The sequence below is a fragment of the Odocoileus virginianus genome, chromosome 5 (genome assembly GCF_023699985.2).
Source record: "Odocoileus virginianus isolate 20LAN1187 ecotype Illinois chromosome 5, Ovbor_1.2, whole genome shotgun sequence".
NCBI classification, from domain to species: Eukaryota; Metazoa; Chordata; class Mammalia; order Artiodactyla; family Cervidae; genus Odocoileus; species Odocoileus virginianus.
The window spans coordinates 11015293-11027625 of NC_069678.1; the positions used below are offsets into that span (position 1 = coordinate 11015293).

The 12333-nt window shown below is 42.0% G+C and overlaps 1 protein-coding gene across 18 annotated transcripts in view; it reads right to left on the reverse strand.

Annotated features, from left to right (window-relative positions):
* TPM3 (tropomyosin 3) overlaps positions 1-12333 on the reverse strand; it is a 26535-nt gene continuing 14202 nt past the window's right edge. For 3 of the 18 annotated variants that reach the window (XM_020887340.2, XM_020887345.2, XM_020887349.2), the window contains 4 exons: positions 12212-12287; positions 10890-10952; positions 10637-10706; positions 1-1354 (listed from right to left, as the gene is read on the reverse strand). In XM_020887340.2, the coding sequence (XP_020742999.1) occupies positions 1272-1354; positions 10637-10706; positions 10890-10952; positions 12212-12287 (292 nt within the window). In that variant the 3' untranslated portion in view covers positions 1-1271. Of the gene's footprint in view, positions 1355-2464; positions 2919-8692; positions 8895-9623; positions 9707-10636; positions 10707-10889; positions 10953-11582; positions 11659-12211; positions 12288-12333 lie in introns of those variants that run through there. The other 15 variants (XM_070467411.1, XM_070467417.1, XM_020887339.2 and 12 more) reach the window with 9 other exon arrangements.

A 12333-nucleotide genomic window follows, 5' to 3' on the forward strand; every position in this document is an offset into this window, starting at 1 on the left:
TTGGAGGGACTGGTTCTTTATTTCAAAAAGACATTTATCAATTTTCAGTATCAAAACAGTTACACTATTGGTTTTTTTCTCCCAGTTGGTCCGCAAAGAGACCACACCAAAGGAGAGAACATTTTAAGCCAATTAAGCTGCAGGATGCACACCTAACAGACCTCACTGAAACCTCATCAAAAAAGGGGGACTGGGTAGGGAAAGAAACTTCAAAAGATCAGCACACTGCTAGCCCACAGACTGTAGAGAGCTCTCACAGGCAGAGGGGTGACCAGTGTGCCTCAACCCCAAAGAAGCAAAGTTCCAAAATAATATAAAATTTAAAAAGTTTTGTACATAAGCTTTTCAAGATTTCTCCAGCACTAACCGATACAAAGCACAATGAGATGGCACTTTTGGAGACAGCAGCTTCAGACCCAGAAAAGGGTGATGAGATGAATTTCATATGGCTAAATCAGTGGCAAAACATAATTTTCTTTCCTTTCAAGGAGGCAGGAGAGCAATTAAGTGGTCACTTCAACATAAAGGGCACATGATCCATTCTGTGAGCAGTTGGGAACAGGGTAGAGCTGGGACAAGGATTTGGTCTCAGAGGTTTCACCATCTTAATTGTTTGGTCACTTCTGATGAAAAAAGAAAAAAAAAACTTGTCCAAAGATACCATAAAGCTGAAAACCTGAACAGCACTTTTTTTTTTTTTTTTTGGCTAACTCCTCCTGGAATCATCTTTCTGGTTTGGCGGGTACTTTTTATAGAGCAATGAGGTTTCCCCAAATGGAGCCTTTCTCTGGGCTGCTAGGCTCTCAGTAAGGCAGGCCCAAACCTTTTCCCTTTCTCTCTGGAGAAGGCAATATGCATTAAGCTGAAACATTACCTTCCAAAAGTGAGAAAGGGATTAGACTGCTGCTTCAGAACTACGGAATTATTTGGAATGTTTTTTACAAATGGTTGTTACATCAACAACAAAAAAGGTAATTACAAAATGTGTACATCACAACATGCTTTTAAAGACACTTTGCATTGTGCTCACATTCCCTTAAACGTTGTTCCCAAAGGTGCTCAGCCTCTAGCCCAACTGGAATCTCTGGGGAGAGGCAGAGACAGTTTGGCGAAAAGGACACAGGAGTAAGAGGGTGGGAGAGGTGGCGAAAGGAGAAAGCAGCCTTCCAGTTAAAGATCAGCCCTCAGTTTAAAGGTCAGCTTCGGGCAGGCTGGCCTCAGCGGAGTCGGGGTGAGAGGGAGGAGCAGCGGCAGGGCGGGACTGGGGTGTTCTACATCTCATTCAGGTCAAGCAGAGTCTGGTCCAGCATCCTTTGTGTACAGAGGTGCTCCTCTTTGGTGCATTTCAGTTTATCTAATGGGGGTAAAGGAGAGAGGTTATAAAAACTAGAAGTAAATTTCAAGGTCTACCCATTCTGAGAATTGCTCCTGTTGCAGGGAAGCTGCAGACTAATGAAGCAGCTGCCCTCTCAGCCACAGAAGTGAGTTATTGCATCACTTGGTTTTTCAGGGCCTCAGACTTGCCTACGGAAGTTACAGGCGTTGCTGGACTTCTAGGGGAGGGAGCTGGGGACCTTATCAGTCATTTCCTCTCCTCCCCACACCCCAAGCAAGGCTTTTAGTTTTCAGTCACTGAAGGAGGTGGCCTTAAGCATCAGCCATCCACTCTTCTAAGTCTTTGCCCACAGGATAACACCTACTCCAAATAGCCTGCTGGAGTCTAATATATTGAGAACAAGGATGCGCATGTTTCTACCAGTAGAAACAGCAGAAGCTCAACTTGAAAATTTGAGTACCAGAGGATCCTCGTGCACTACAGGTTTTCCTCAACAAGTAGAGAGGAGAGGAATGACTAGTGGGATAAATAAAAGAACCCCCATAGCTAAGTCAGAGAATCTAGAAAGAAAAAGTCATGAATACAACAAAACAGGGACTTCCCTGGTGGTCTAGTGGCTAAGACTCTGAGCTCCCAATGCAGGGAAGGGAGACCAGGTTTGCTTCCTGGTCAGGGAACTAAATCCTGCATGCTGCAACTAAGGTTGAAGATTCCACATGCCAAAACTAAGATTTGATGCACCCAAATTAAAAAAAAAAAAAAAGAATACTGCAAAACATATCCTTGTAAGCAAAACCTCAATTGAGACTTTCGCAGAGTTATTCTTCAGGAACTAGCCTGTGATACAGTTACTTACAATTAAACACTATACCAGGAAAACGAAACAAGAGGAAAAACGGGGAAAACGTCACAAAGAAAACTAGCAGCTGAACATCAAGGAAAATCAAAGCTGCCCAGCAAGCAAACCACTCTCTGCTCTAGGGAGGTGGGGAAAATGCTCTTCAGCTCAAGGATGAGAATGGCAACACTGACCTATTCATATCCCACAACCTTTTCTCTCCCTTGTCTTTTTTCTACCCAGTCAGAAGGGCCCATCCCCGGGCCTGCAGATGAAGCAGTTACAACATCTTGTCAAGTCAGTCCTTTTATTGTTAGAAAACATTCATGCAAGGAACATATCCTACAGTCAGTGCACAAGTGAAAGAGCAGCAAATAAGGGTGGAAAACAGAAAACTCTCCCAGATTTCCTCATTATAATCTCTCAGGTCCCTCCCTTCATCACCCACAATCTCTTGAAAAGAGCAGAAAGGCAGTATTAATTTTAACTGTTCCCACTTTACAGTGCAGTTAGGAAGACAACACTATTCTAACTGTTTCAATTAAAAAGCAATTTGCTTAGGGCAAAATAAAAACTTTAAAAAGACAATCAGCTTTTTGCTGGGGTCCAGGTCAGTGGTGTGAGCCGTAAGCTCGGTTTTATGGGCATCAGTGAGCCCTGCCCATCAGTCACATAGATCATGCAGCGTTAGCTTCAGCTCATTAGAAAGCAGGCGGTTTCGCTCAAGTTGGCTGTAGAGACGCTCTGCAGCAGCAGTGGAGAGAAGAAAAACAAGAGAAGGAGAGGAAAAGAGGAGGAGAAAGAGAAAAAGGGAAAGTTAGTAGAGTACCAGAAGTAAATCTTGAGACTTTTAACTACCTGGTATACATAACATGCATCTGTAAGGCTGGATGGATGCAAGGAGGATTCAGTCAGTTGGTGAAAAGACCAACAGAGGAGTAAAATAAAAAATGCAGGCTAACAAGGTGAAAGGATGACATTTTGAGGGAGAAAAATATCTCCTTCATAGTATTTATTCCTTGGGTTAAGAAACTGAGACAAGTGAAGCACAGCAAAAGAAGGAATATAGTTGGCTTACAAGAAATACATTTACAAAAATGAGCGTTTGTAAGGAACCGACGTGAACAGTTGAATATTTTTCTGTAAAAGCATTCAATACAGCATTATGAACAGAAGACTGGGATACATAGCCCATACTCACTCAACCCTACACTTTCTAATGCTTTCTATGGTAGGTGTTGAGTGAAAGACCTATCATAGTGGCACATCCAATCAAAACTCAACTTCACCAAACCTGTTAGTGGCCACAGTCGCCAGCCCCAGGGAAGGTGCATTACTAATGCAAGCCAATCAAGACTATCCTGTTTCTCCAGCCTCACTAGCAGCTTAGGGTGATCATGTGATCCAGTTCTGGCCAGTGATGTAGGAGGTAGTGTGTCTGGGGGCTTCTGGGAAAACTAGCCTTCTTTCTTGCTTTGAACATGGGTATGATGACTCGAGTTGCAAATTTCAACTAAAAAAAAGGGGCCATAAGAATCACAGAAACCCCAACTACACCAAGCCAAAGCTGCTCAATCAAGACTTTTTATTATGAGAGAAAAATAACCCCATATTTATTTAAGCAGCTATTAAGATGTTTCTTAACTAAAAGCGTTCCTGATACAAGTAATTAAGTGCTCAAATCCCCTGGATTTATTTGGATTTTCCACTTGGAGCACATCTTAAAGAGGTAGAGAATGGTGATCGTCTTGTAAGGTATAGAAATATCAAATCACTATGCTGTGTATCATACAGTAACTAATATAAACATAGTGTTATAAGTCAATTACACTTCAACAATCTCACAGAAAAAGAGATCAAATTTGTGGTTACCAGAGAGGGAGAGTGTGTAAGGGGGTATTGGATGAAGGCAGTCAAAAGGTATAAACTTCCAGTTATAAAATAAATATTAGAGATGTAATATACAATATAATATAGTCAGTACTGCTCTGTATGTTTTATATATGAAAGGTGTTTTTAAAAAGTCATCCTAGAAGTTCTCATCACAAGAAAAATTTTTTTAATAAATAAAAAAGGGGCTACAGTGAGTCCAACCTCATGTGACTAACACAAGGGTAATGGAAATTGAGGGATAGGTCTTCCCAGTCTACTCCTAATGTCAGCCTCTGGTGTTCATAAACAAGTTTTTTCCTATGTTTTACAGTCTGTTTCAAAATGGTCTCAGAACCTCAATATGAAAAAGACTTCTCTGTCTTTCATCTGTGGGCTCACCGTGGGCATTGCTCAGTTACCTTGCCTTCTGGACTGAAGTTTTCCCAGTTCTACCCAGAAGCTGGGGACTAGTGTGTTCCCAATAATACTTGCCACTTTGTGTACACTATCCAAAACAGAAAACATACATGTATAAAAAGATCCTGGGGGGAATAACCAAAAAACAAGAGTTTCTGCCCCGTAGGGGCAGAATTGGAAGAGAATTTTAAAAACTGCACTTCCTACTAAACCAGTGTCACAATAGGAGGAATACTCTCCCTCCCCTCCCCCTAGAGGGGAATTGAGAAATGTGTGAGGGCAGGCTTTAATTGTCACAATAATTGGAGGGTCTGACATATTTATTGGGCAGGGGACAGCAATAAACAGGATTGTTCTGTACATCCCAGAATTATCCTGACCTAAAGGGCTAAAGTCCACCATTGAGAAACACTGTACTAGTCTACACTAGTCCATCGGGTCTGTGATTGGACCTGTCTTATTCACTGGGGCAATCCTGACAAACAGTAGGGGTTCAAATTGTGTTGAAATCTCATTCCTTGCACTTTTTGGTGTTATGTTACATCCAGAGACCATCTGCAACCTGGCTGTTCCATAACATCTATATCTATTAGTTAGTGTGACTCCCACAATCTTAGGAAAGACAGGTGTTATTAGGATCCTAACTCTAAAAAGTCTGGTCAGGGAGAGTTTTGTTCCACTTAGGGAAGAAATAAAGAGGCAGAGAATAAGTGGGAGCATTTTATTGTCTGATTAAATCCTAGAACTTCTAGTTCCTTTATAATTGCGTAAGGTCAGAAAGATAAATGTGATTATTTTCTCACCTTGAACTTTGTAATAAGTAAGGTTTCTAACTCTGTTATTTCTATTAACTAAAATTTCAGGACCAGATACTAGTTCATTAAATTTCTTGGTTCCCTGTAAGAGCAAATAAAATGAACAAACAAAAAGCAAGTCAGAGAATCCCCCTTTAGTCTGATTTTCCTTTCAGGGAATAATCCCATGGATGCTACACATTCTTAGGCTTCACTAGTTTGAATCAGGTCAATTTCATTCTGTAACAGGAAAAGGATGGGAGTGCCTGGAATAAGGGGAACTCTATCAGTGTTAAAGACTCACATTCAAGGAATGATGTAGAACAGATTTTTTTTTTTTAAACTCCTTCCTCATGTTAAGGCTAAGGAATATTCAACCAATCTCATGAGAATGGAAGAGTCTGGGTGTGGCTAAGACAAGGCTGCCTAACATAACAGGTCAGTTCCACCCATCAGGTAACTTGGGATCCAGTCACACTTTGTTTTATTCCTTTTCCCAACAATGGTAACGAGGAAGGGAAGAATGGATCCCAACACATCAGCCTGTGGTTTTTTCCTTAGAAATTAAGATGAGGAAAGTGAAGGGATGAAGCACTTTACTCTGATGCTTCACCCTATTCCCATAGCAAGTCTTGGCTCAAGTAACATAAGATGGTTTCTACACCTCACTCTTCTAATCTTTCTCCATTCTTAGTTCTTTTCTTTGTTAGAAGCCTTCCTCCGTGCCAAAGTCAATTCCTTCTGCCCACATACTAAAACAGCCTAAACTATACTATACAATGAACGTGGCAGCCACTAGCCACATGTGGTTAATTAAATTCAGAACTAAAAGCAGAATTAGAATTTAGTTCCTGGGTCACACTAGCCACACTGAGTATTCAACAGCCCCATGTGGCTGGTGGTTGCAATACTGGAAATCACTGTCAAAGGTTCAGACAGACATCATTGTTCTACACTATACTTCATGCCTCCTTTTTCCTTTCCATCAATTTGCTTCTGCTCCTTGAAGTATGGCTCCTCTCCTTGTCCTTAATGCTCAAAATATACCCTGATTAATAAAGCATCAATAATTACGTTTTCATAATTTTCAATTATCATCCTTCTCTACCTGTTAAAAGTTAAGAATCACTGGCAATCACCCAGTGACTCAAATTTTTTAAAAAGCTACTCATTTCTTCTATCCCTCCAACCAGTTCCATTTGGCTTCCACCTCTACACAGATTTTCCTCTGCTTAGTTTTTCGTTTTACATTTGCAATTGTCTTTAGGATTCGAATTTACTTCCATGGCCTAAACTGCCTGCCAACCTCACAGACTCCTAAATCTCTCTTGTATCAAACTCTCCCCCTCAAGTGCTAGGATTTGTTTTCATCTTGGATACCAGCTAGTTTTACAGACTTATTCCCTTGCCTTCCCAAACCAGGATTATATGACCTCCCTACACCTTTAATACCACCATTTTCCTAGGTTCAGAACCAGTCATCCTTGATGCTTCCTTCTTGCATTTAGTGACCACCCATCATAATGCCCATGGTCATCACCATCCCCTAATACCACTATCTAGGTCAGATTTTTCTCCCTGGGAAACTGCAATAACCTATCCCAGTATTTCCTAAACTGTAGTACAGTCACTGTTAGTGATATGTGAGAAGATTGCAGACAGCATACTTTTGTGAACTTAATTAGCTACATGATTTTAATGTTCATTAGGAAAAAAACACTAGCACATGTCAAAACTTTTGATTTCAAGTTAGAATTGTGTAGTGTAAGAAATTTTTTTTTTAGCCTAAGAAATTTTAAAATGAGTAAATTAAAAGAAAATAATGTAGGCTGCATGTACATATGGAAAAAGCAGTCAAAACTGATATGCAAATGAATGAAATCCGGGAATCATTGTCGTAATGGATCACGTTGATAATCTGCTCCCTTTCCAATATGTTCTTAACTTAGTGGCCAAATTAACTCTTCTACTAAGAACACATCCTTGCTCAAAATCTCTAGTGGTACCCCCATCACCTACAAAACAAAATTAAAACTCCCCAGCCTGATCTTAGCACAAACCTGTTCCCTACTTTATCTAAATGGACGCTTAAACCCCTGGTGTCCTTCCCAATTCTATGCCTTTGTTCTTTTGCTTCTCTTTGATGAAAATGCTCAAGACCCACTTTCCTTCAACCAGACTGTCAAAAATCCAATCTTTTGGAATCCAATAAAAATGAAGAGGAAAGTTTCAACATGTTTATTAAGTAACTTGTATGTGCCTCCTATCATGACACTTCTCTTATCATCAACACTGCAATCAACCTCTTCCTCCCTCTTGAGGGTACTTGATTATTTGGGGTACTCATCACACATCATCTTTAGTTTTATACATATATTTTCTGTCCTACTAGATTATGAGCAACCTGAGAGTAAGGAAGATGCCTCCATCTTAATACCCTGTGCCCAAACTAGTAATAATCTGTACCTTAATCACAAAGGCTGTATGGCAAAAAGAAATGGTATAGACAGAAAGAAAACTGAATTTAATGGGACCTAACGTTTTAAATTAGAGAAAACCTCTATACCTGGCCATATCTGTTTAAAAGAAAGCCAAATTTTAAATATATACTGTGCTGAGAAACTGAAGTACTAAGTGGATTACACTTAAGTGCTTAGATAAGTATAATCAATGATTACACTACCCAGATTAAACTATCTCTGCTATGTAAATCAGCAAAGGAATTTCCGGAAGGTTGATATTTAATTCCACAACATGAATTTAGGAACAATCCTACTAGAAGCAATTTACCATATTTATGCATGTACTAAAAAACATGGTACCTGTGTATAACATTTGAAATATGCATGACTGATTGTTTTCATTTTTCTAGTAACAATCATTTATCACTTACATTCCACTAGCATATACTAGCAGGCAAATAGTAGTGAGCCTCAAATATGTAAGAAAGGTTTATAACTGCTGGAAATTCTACCTATTATGTACTTTCTCTGACTTGTGGCAATATACTTAGTCAATTTCAGCAGTCACATATTTGGGTCCACCGTGTATTCTGAGGATGAACCACTGGTAAAAGGGTAGAGAGGATATATTGAGAGGTACTTCAGTGGTCTCTAAAAGAAGAACCTAAGGAGAAGACAAACATTCCAGATAGGATGATTTAAGAACCTGGAAGTAAAGGACTTGGATAATTTCACTCAGCTTGAGTGTCAAACTAGAGCTCCTATTCTAAGGAACCTCTCCTAGTCCACCACTCTGATAGATCAGTTGAATTTAAATGTCAAGAAAAAATAGACACACACAAAAGTGGCTTTGATTATATAAGTCAGAGAAGGGAGAGCCTACAATAGCTGCGCCCCACATCACACCCCCAAGGCTCCTTTTTAGGGACAGCAGCAGCTTTGTCAATGACACAAATGCAGGGTGGCATGAGGCTTCCGGCAGCTTAACATTTTAATTTGGGGTGAGGGGTGGAAGAGAATACATAAGTTGTTTTGTGGCCACCTCCCCCCCCGCCCATCTTAATGCCTTGGGGATCAGCCAGGCTGACCCAAATGGAATCCAGAGCGAGAGTGGGGCGTTGGGTTCCCCGAGGAAAGGGGTAGATCCAGAACAGAGCAGAAACGGTGATAATTATCTGTGTGAAAAAGTAAGGAGACTCTAGGTGAGAAGGACAAGCATCAATCTAGACAGCAATTTGGGAGAAAGGAAGAGGAGAAAAAGGAAGAGGTGGCAGTAGGAATGGTAAAAGACAGCCAGACACTGCAGCCTGAGTCATTTGGCTTCTTTTCAGGGTTAGTGGGGAAAAGGCAGATTAGCGTCAAGGATCAGGGATCCACAGCAAACAGATGAAGGCCCCCACAACTCTTTTTTTTGGTGCTTTTTACTACCTGGCTTGCTCTGGGACGTGGCTCAGCCTTTTAGGTAAATTTGGGATTTCCAATCATGGGTGTTTCACCTGAACTTCAGCATCAGGGTACAAACCATACACACCAGGGAAGTCTGGGTGCTATGGCCCAAGTCACTGGCTCTCTGGGCCCTAGTTCTTTAATTGTATGACAACATGATTATCTTAAGCAGTAACTCTTCTGAGACTAAACTTAAGAACCAAACGGGAAAATCCCGGTGTCATAATGAAAGGACCATGAATAAAAAGTACAAAAATTATACACGTAGATCAGGGTTCTACCCCTGATCCAGGATTACATGCCGCCGCAGCTTTTGCCAACAAGTAACCAGCACCAATGTTTTAAAGATAAGAGTGGAGATTCTAGTTTCCAGAAGACAAAAGCAGAGCACACTACGCACAGTCTGTACCCCCACCCGCCCCAAGCCAAGGTCCCAGCCCCACTCTGCTGTCAGATAGTTACATAGAGGTCATGTCATTGAGGGCGTGGTCCAGCTCCTCGCTAATGGCCTTGTACTTCAGTTTCTGGGCATAGAGCTCATCTGGACAGGCACAGGAACACAGGGAGGAATGAGGACACACAGTAAAAGGTATCAGAAGCAGATGAAGAGAGGGAATCGTTAGAAACGAAGGAAAGCGTGACCACGGGTCTAATCCCACCGTTAGGAGAATATCTATCCTGGCAGCCACGACTGGCCATTTCAGATCCACTGCCCCCAAGACCAACCAGACTTCTTGATCCCTCTGATAGCTCTAATCAATTGCAGCAAAGGTTGAGAACCTGGGCACAGTCATGACTACAAATTCCAATTACCAAAGGCACTCAAGAGGATACCATTCCCACCCAGCGAACCTAATTCCTAGTAGTAATATTGCTGAATTTAACAAAAATAGGAAAAGGAGAAAATACACATTAATACTCAGACACTTAATATTCAGACCTACCAAGCATAACCAATATTCTTGGTCCCTTTGCTCTACAGGTTGCCTGCCCTGAACTCTCTCAAAGAATATTCTGCTACCCAGTGTACCAAAGCAGCATATTTCAGACTTAGGGTGGATGCAGCTGCCAAACTGCAGGGGCAGGAAGCATTCAGAAAGCCCCTGGCATTGGTCAGCTCTGAGAAGTGGCCATTCCACCACTGCTTCCCTTGGTGAGGTTCCCCCCATAACTCGAGTGGTGAGCAAGATTGCCCAAAGTAGCCATGGGGCGACATGAGGATACATGCCATGACCAATCTCCTCCAAGGGGAGGATACAAATTCCAGAATATTAGGTTAAGTCTTATTAAAGGAAAAGATTAAGTATAAAAATCCAGCTCCAAGATGTGACCCATTTCACCTGGCTATGGCACAGACAGGGCATAGGATGCACGCCAGGTCACTACCAAATCCTTTTGGTGTTGAGGGGAAGAGCATCAAAGGGCACGATCTTCCTCTCTATTAATCTTAATCCCTCACCAGGCTCCATACCTTCCAAATCGTCAATTGTCTTTTCCAGCTTGGCTACCGATCTCTCAGCAAACTCAGCACGTGTCTCTGCCTGGGGGAACATGAAATGAGTCAGAATCAGAGATAAGACAGTTCGAGAAGGGCCTCTATCTTTTCCACCTTCTGCTTCTATACTTTTCAGAACCAAAGCCAGCTAGTCTAAGTCAACACGATGCCTTATATGCCTCTCAATGTCTTGGGCCCCCCCTCCTCATATATAATCCCCAGAGCTCACCTCCTTGAGTTTATCGGTAAGAATCTTTATCTCTTCCTCATATTTGTCTTCTTTTTGAGAGTACTGTAAGAGAAGTAGAATAAACATCTCAGGATAGATATTGCTTACACAGATGACACCCCGCTCCCGACATTTACATTCAACATCCTCTTGGATTGAATGTGTTGGATGATCCATGAGAAAGAACAAGGCTGTTTCAGAACAAACAGTCCTTAAAACCCACAAATCAATGTCCTTGGAGCCATGATAACCTCAGACTCCACCAGGACCATTATTTTTGAAATGGACCTAGGCTTTGATCAGCACAGGAAGGCATTCTTCCTGCCTCCAAGTTAATGAGTAAATGTGACGACACCTGGAGGCCATGTGGCTGAAACAGTCCCACAAGAAGCTGAAGACAAGCCATCTTTCTTTATGCCCATTAGGTTTCAGATCCGATCCTACTTGTTGCCCCCAAATGCCAGCACGGCAGTATCAGCCTGAGGAGAAGGTGCCCCAGGGGGTGTGAGACCAAGAAGTTACTTTAACTGCAGCAGTCAAAGTACATGGGAATTGGCATTAAACCCGAATCTGGAGAGAATAGGTGGATACTTCTCACTGGATTATATAAGGAATGAGTTTCTCCCATTTTTCATCAAGGGCAGGGCTGGGCCCAGGCCCCAAAGCCTGTCACTTTTACAAACCAGCCCCTACCTTCTCCGCCTGAGCCTCAAGAGACTTGAGGTTGTTGGTGACATTCTTCAGCTCCTCCTCCAGCTCAGAACACTTACTGTGAATATTTTAAATACCGCAGGAGAGGAAAGGGGAAGAAGAGAATAAAAAAAGGGAGAGAGACACACAGACATGAATTGAACCTATATGTAGAGAGAGTTGGAAGGCATACTGGGGAAAAGAGAAGTTCCCAGGTAAACTGAGCAAGCATCAACCCTCCTCCCTCCACCAGAGAACATATCAGGAGCTGGACCCTCCTGGGCTGGGACTCAGAGTGTTCGGACACTGGTAAAGAAAACACTTGAGAGATCACTACCAGGAACAAATCATAACAGCTACCTGGGGTGGAAGTGGGAACGGATGCCCAACCCAAAGAGTCCCCCAAATCACCCAAGGGAAGGCGAGACCCTGTGGAGAGGCAGTGAAGTAATTAGAAAGAAGAGATGAAAGATGCCAAGTAAGTGGAGAGGAATGGAGCATTCCATGAAGAGATGAGAAAGCACTCAACAAACCAACCAGTGGAGGGGAGGCAGCTGCAAAACAGAACAAAAACAAAACCGAACAAAATCACACCATACACAGAACCTCTCTGTGGGTTTAATGGTTAGTACCTTTTCTTCAGCAGCACTCAGACACTTCAGGTTCTGGTCCATCAGTCTGATTTGCTCATCCATCTCTCGGCAACGGCTGTTAGTGATAGTCACAGGGATCGCACAAGCCAGGTGGTGGGGAG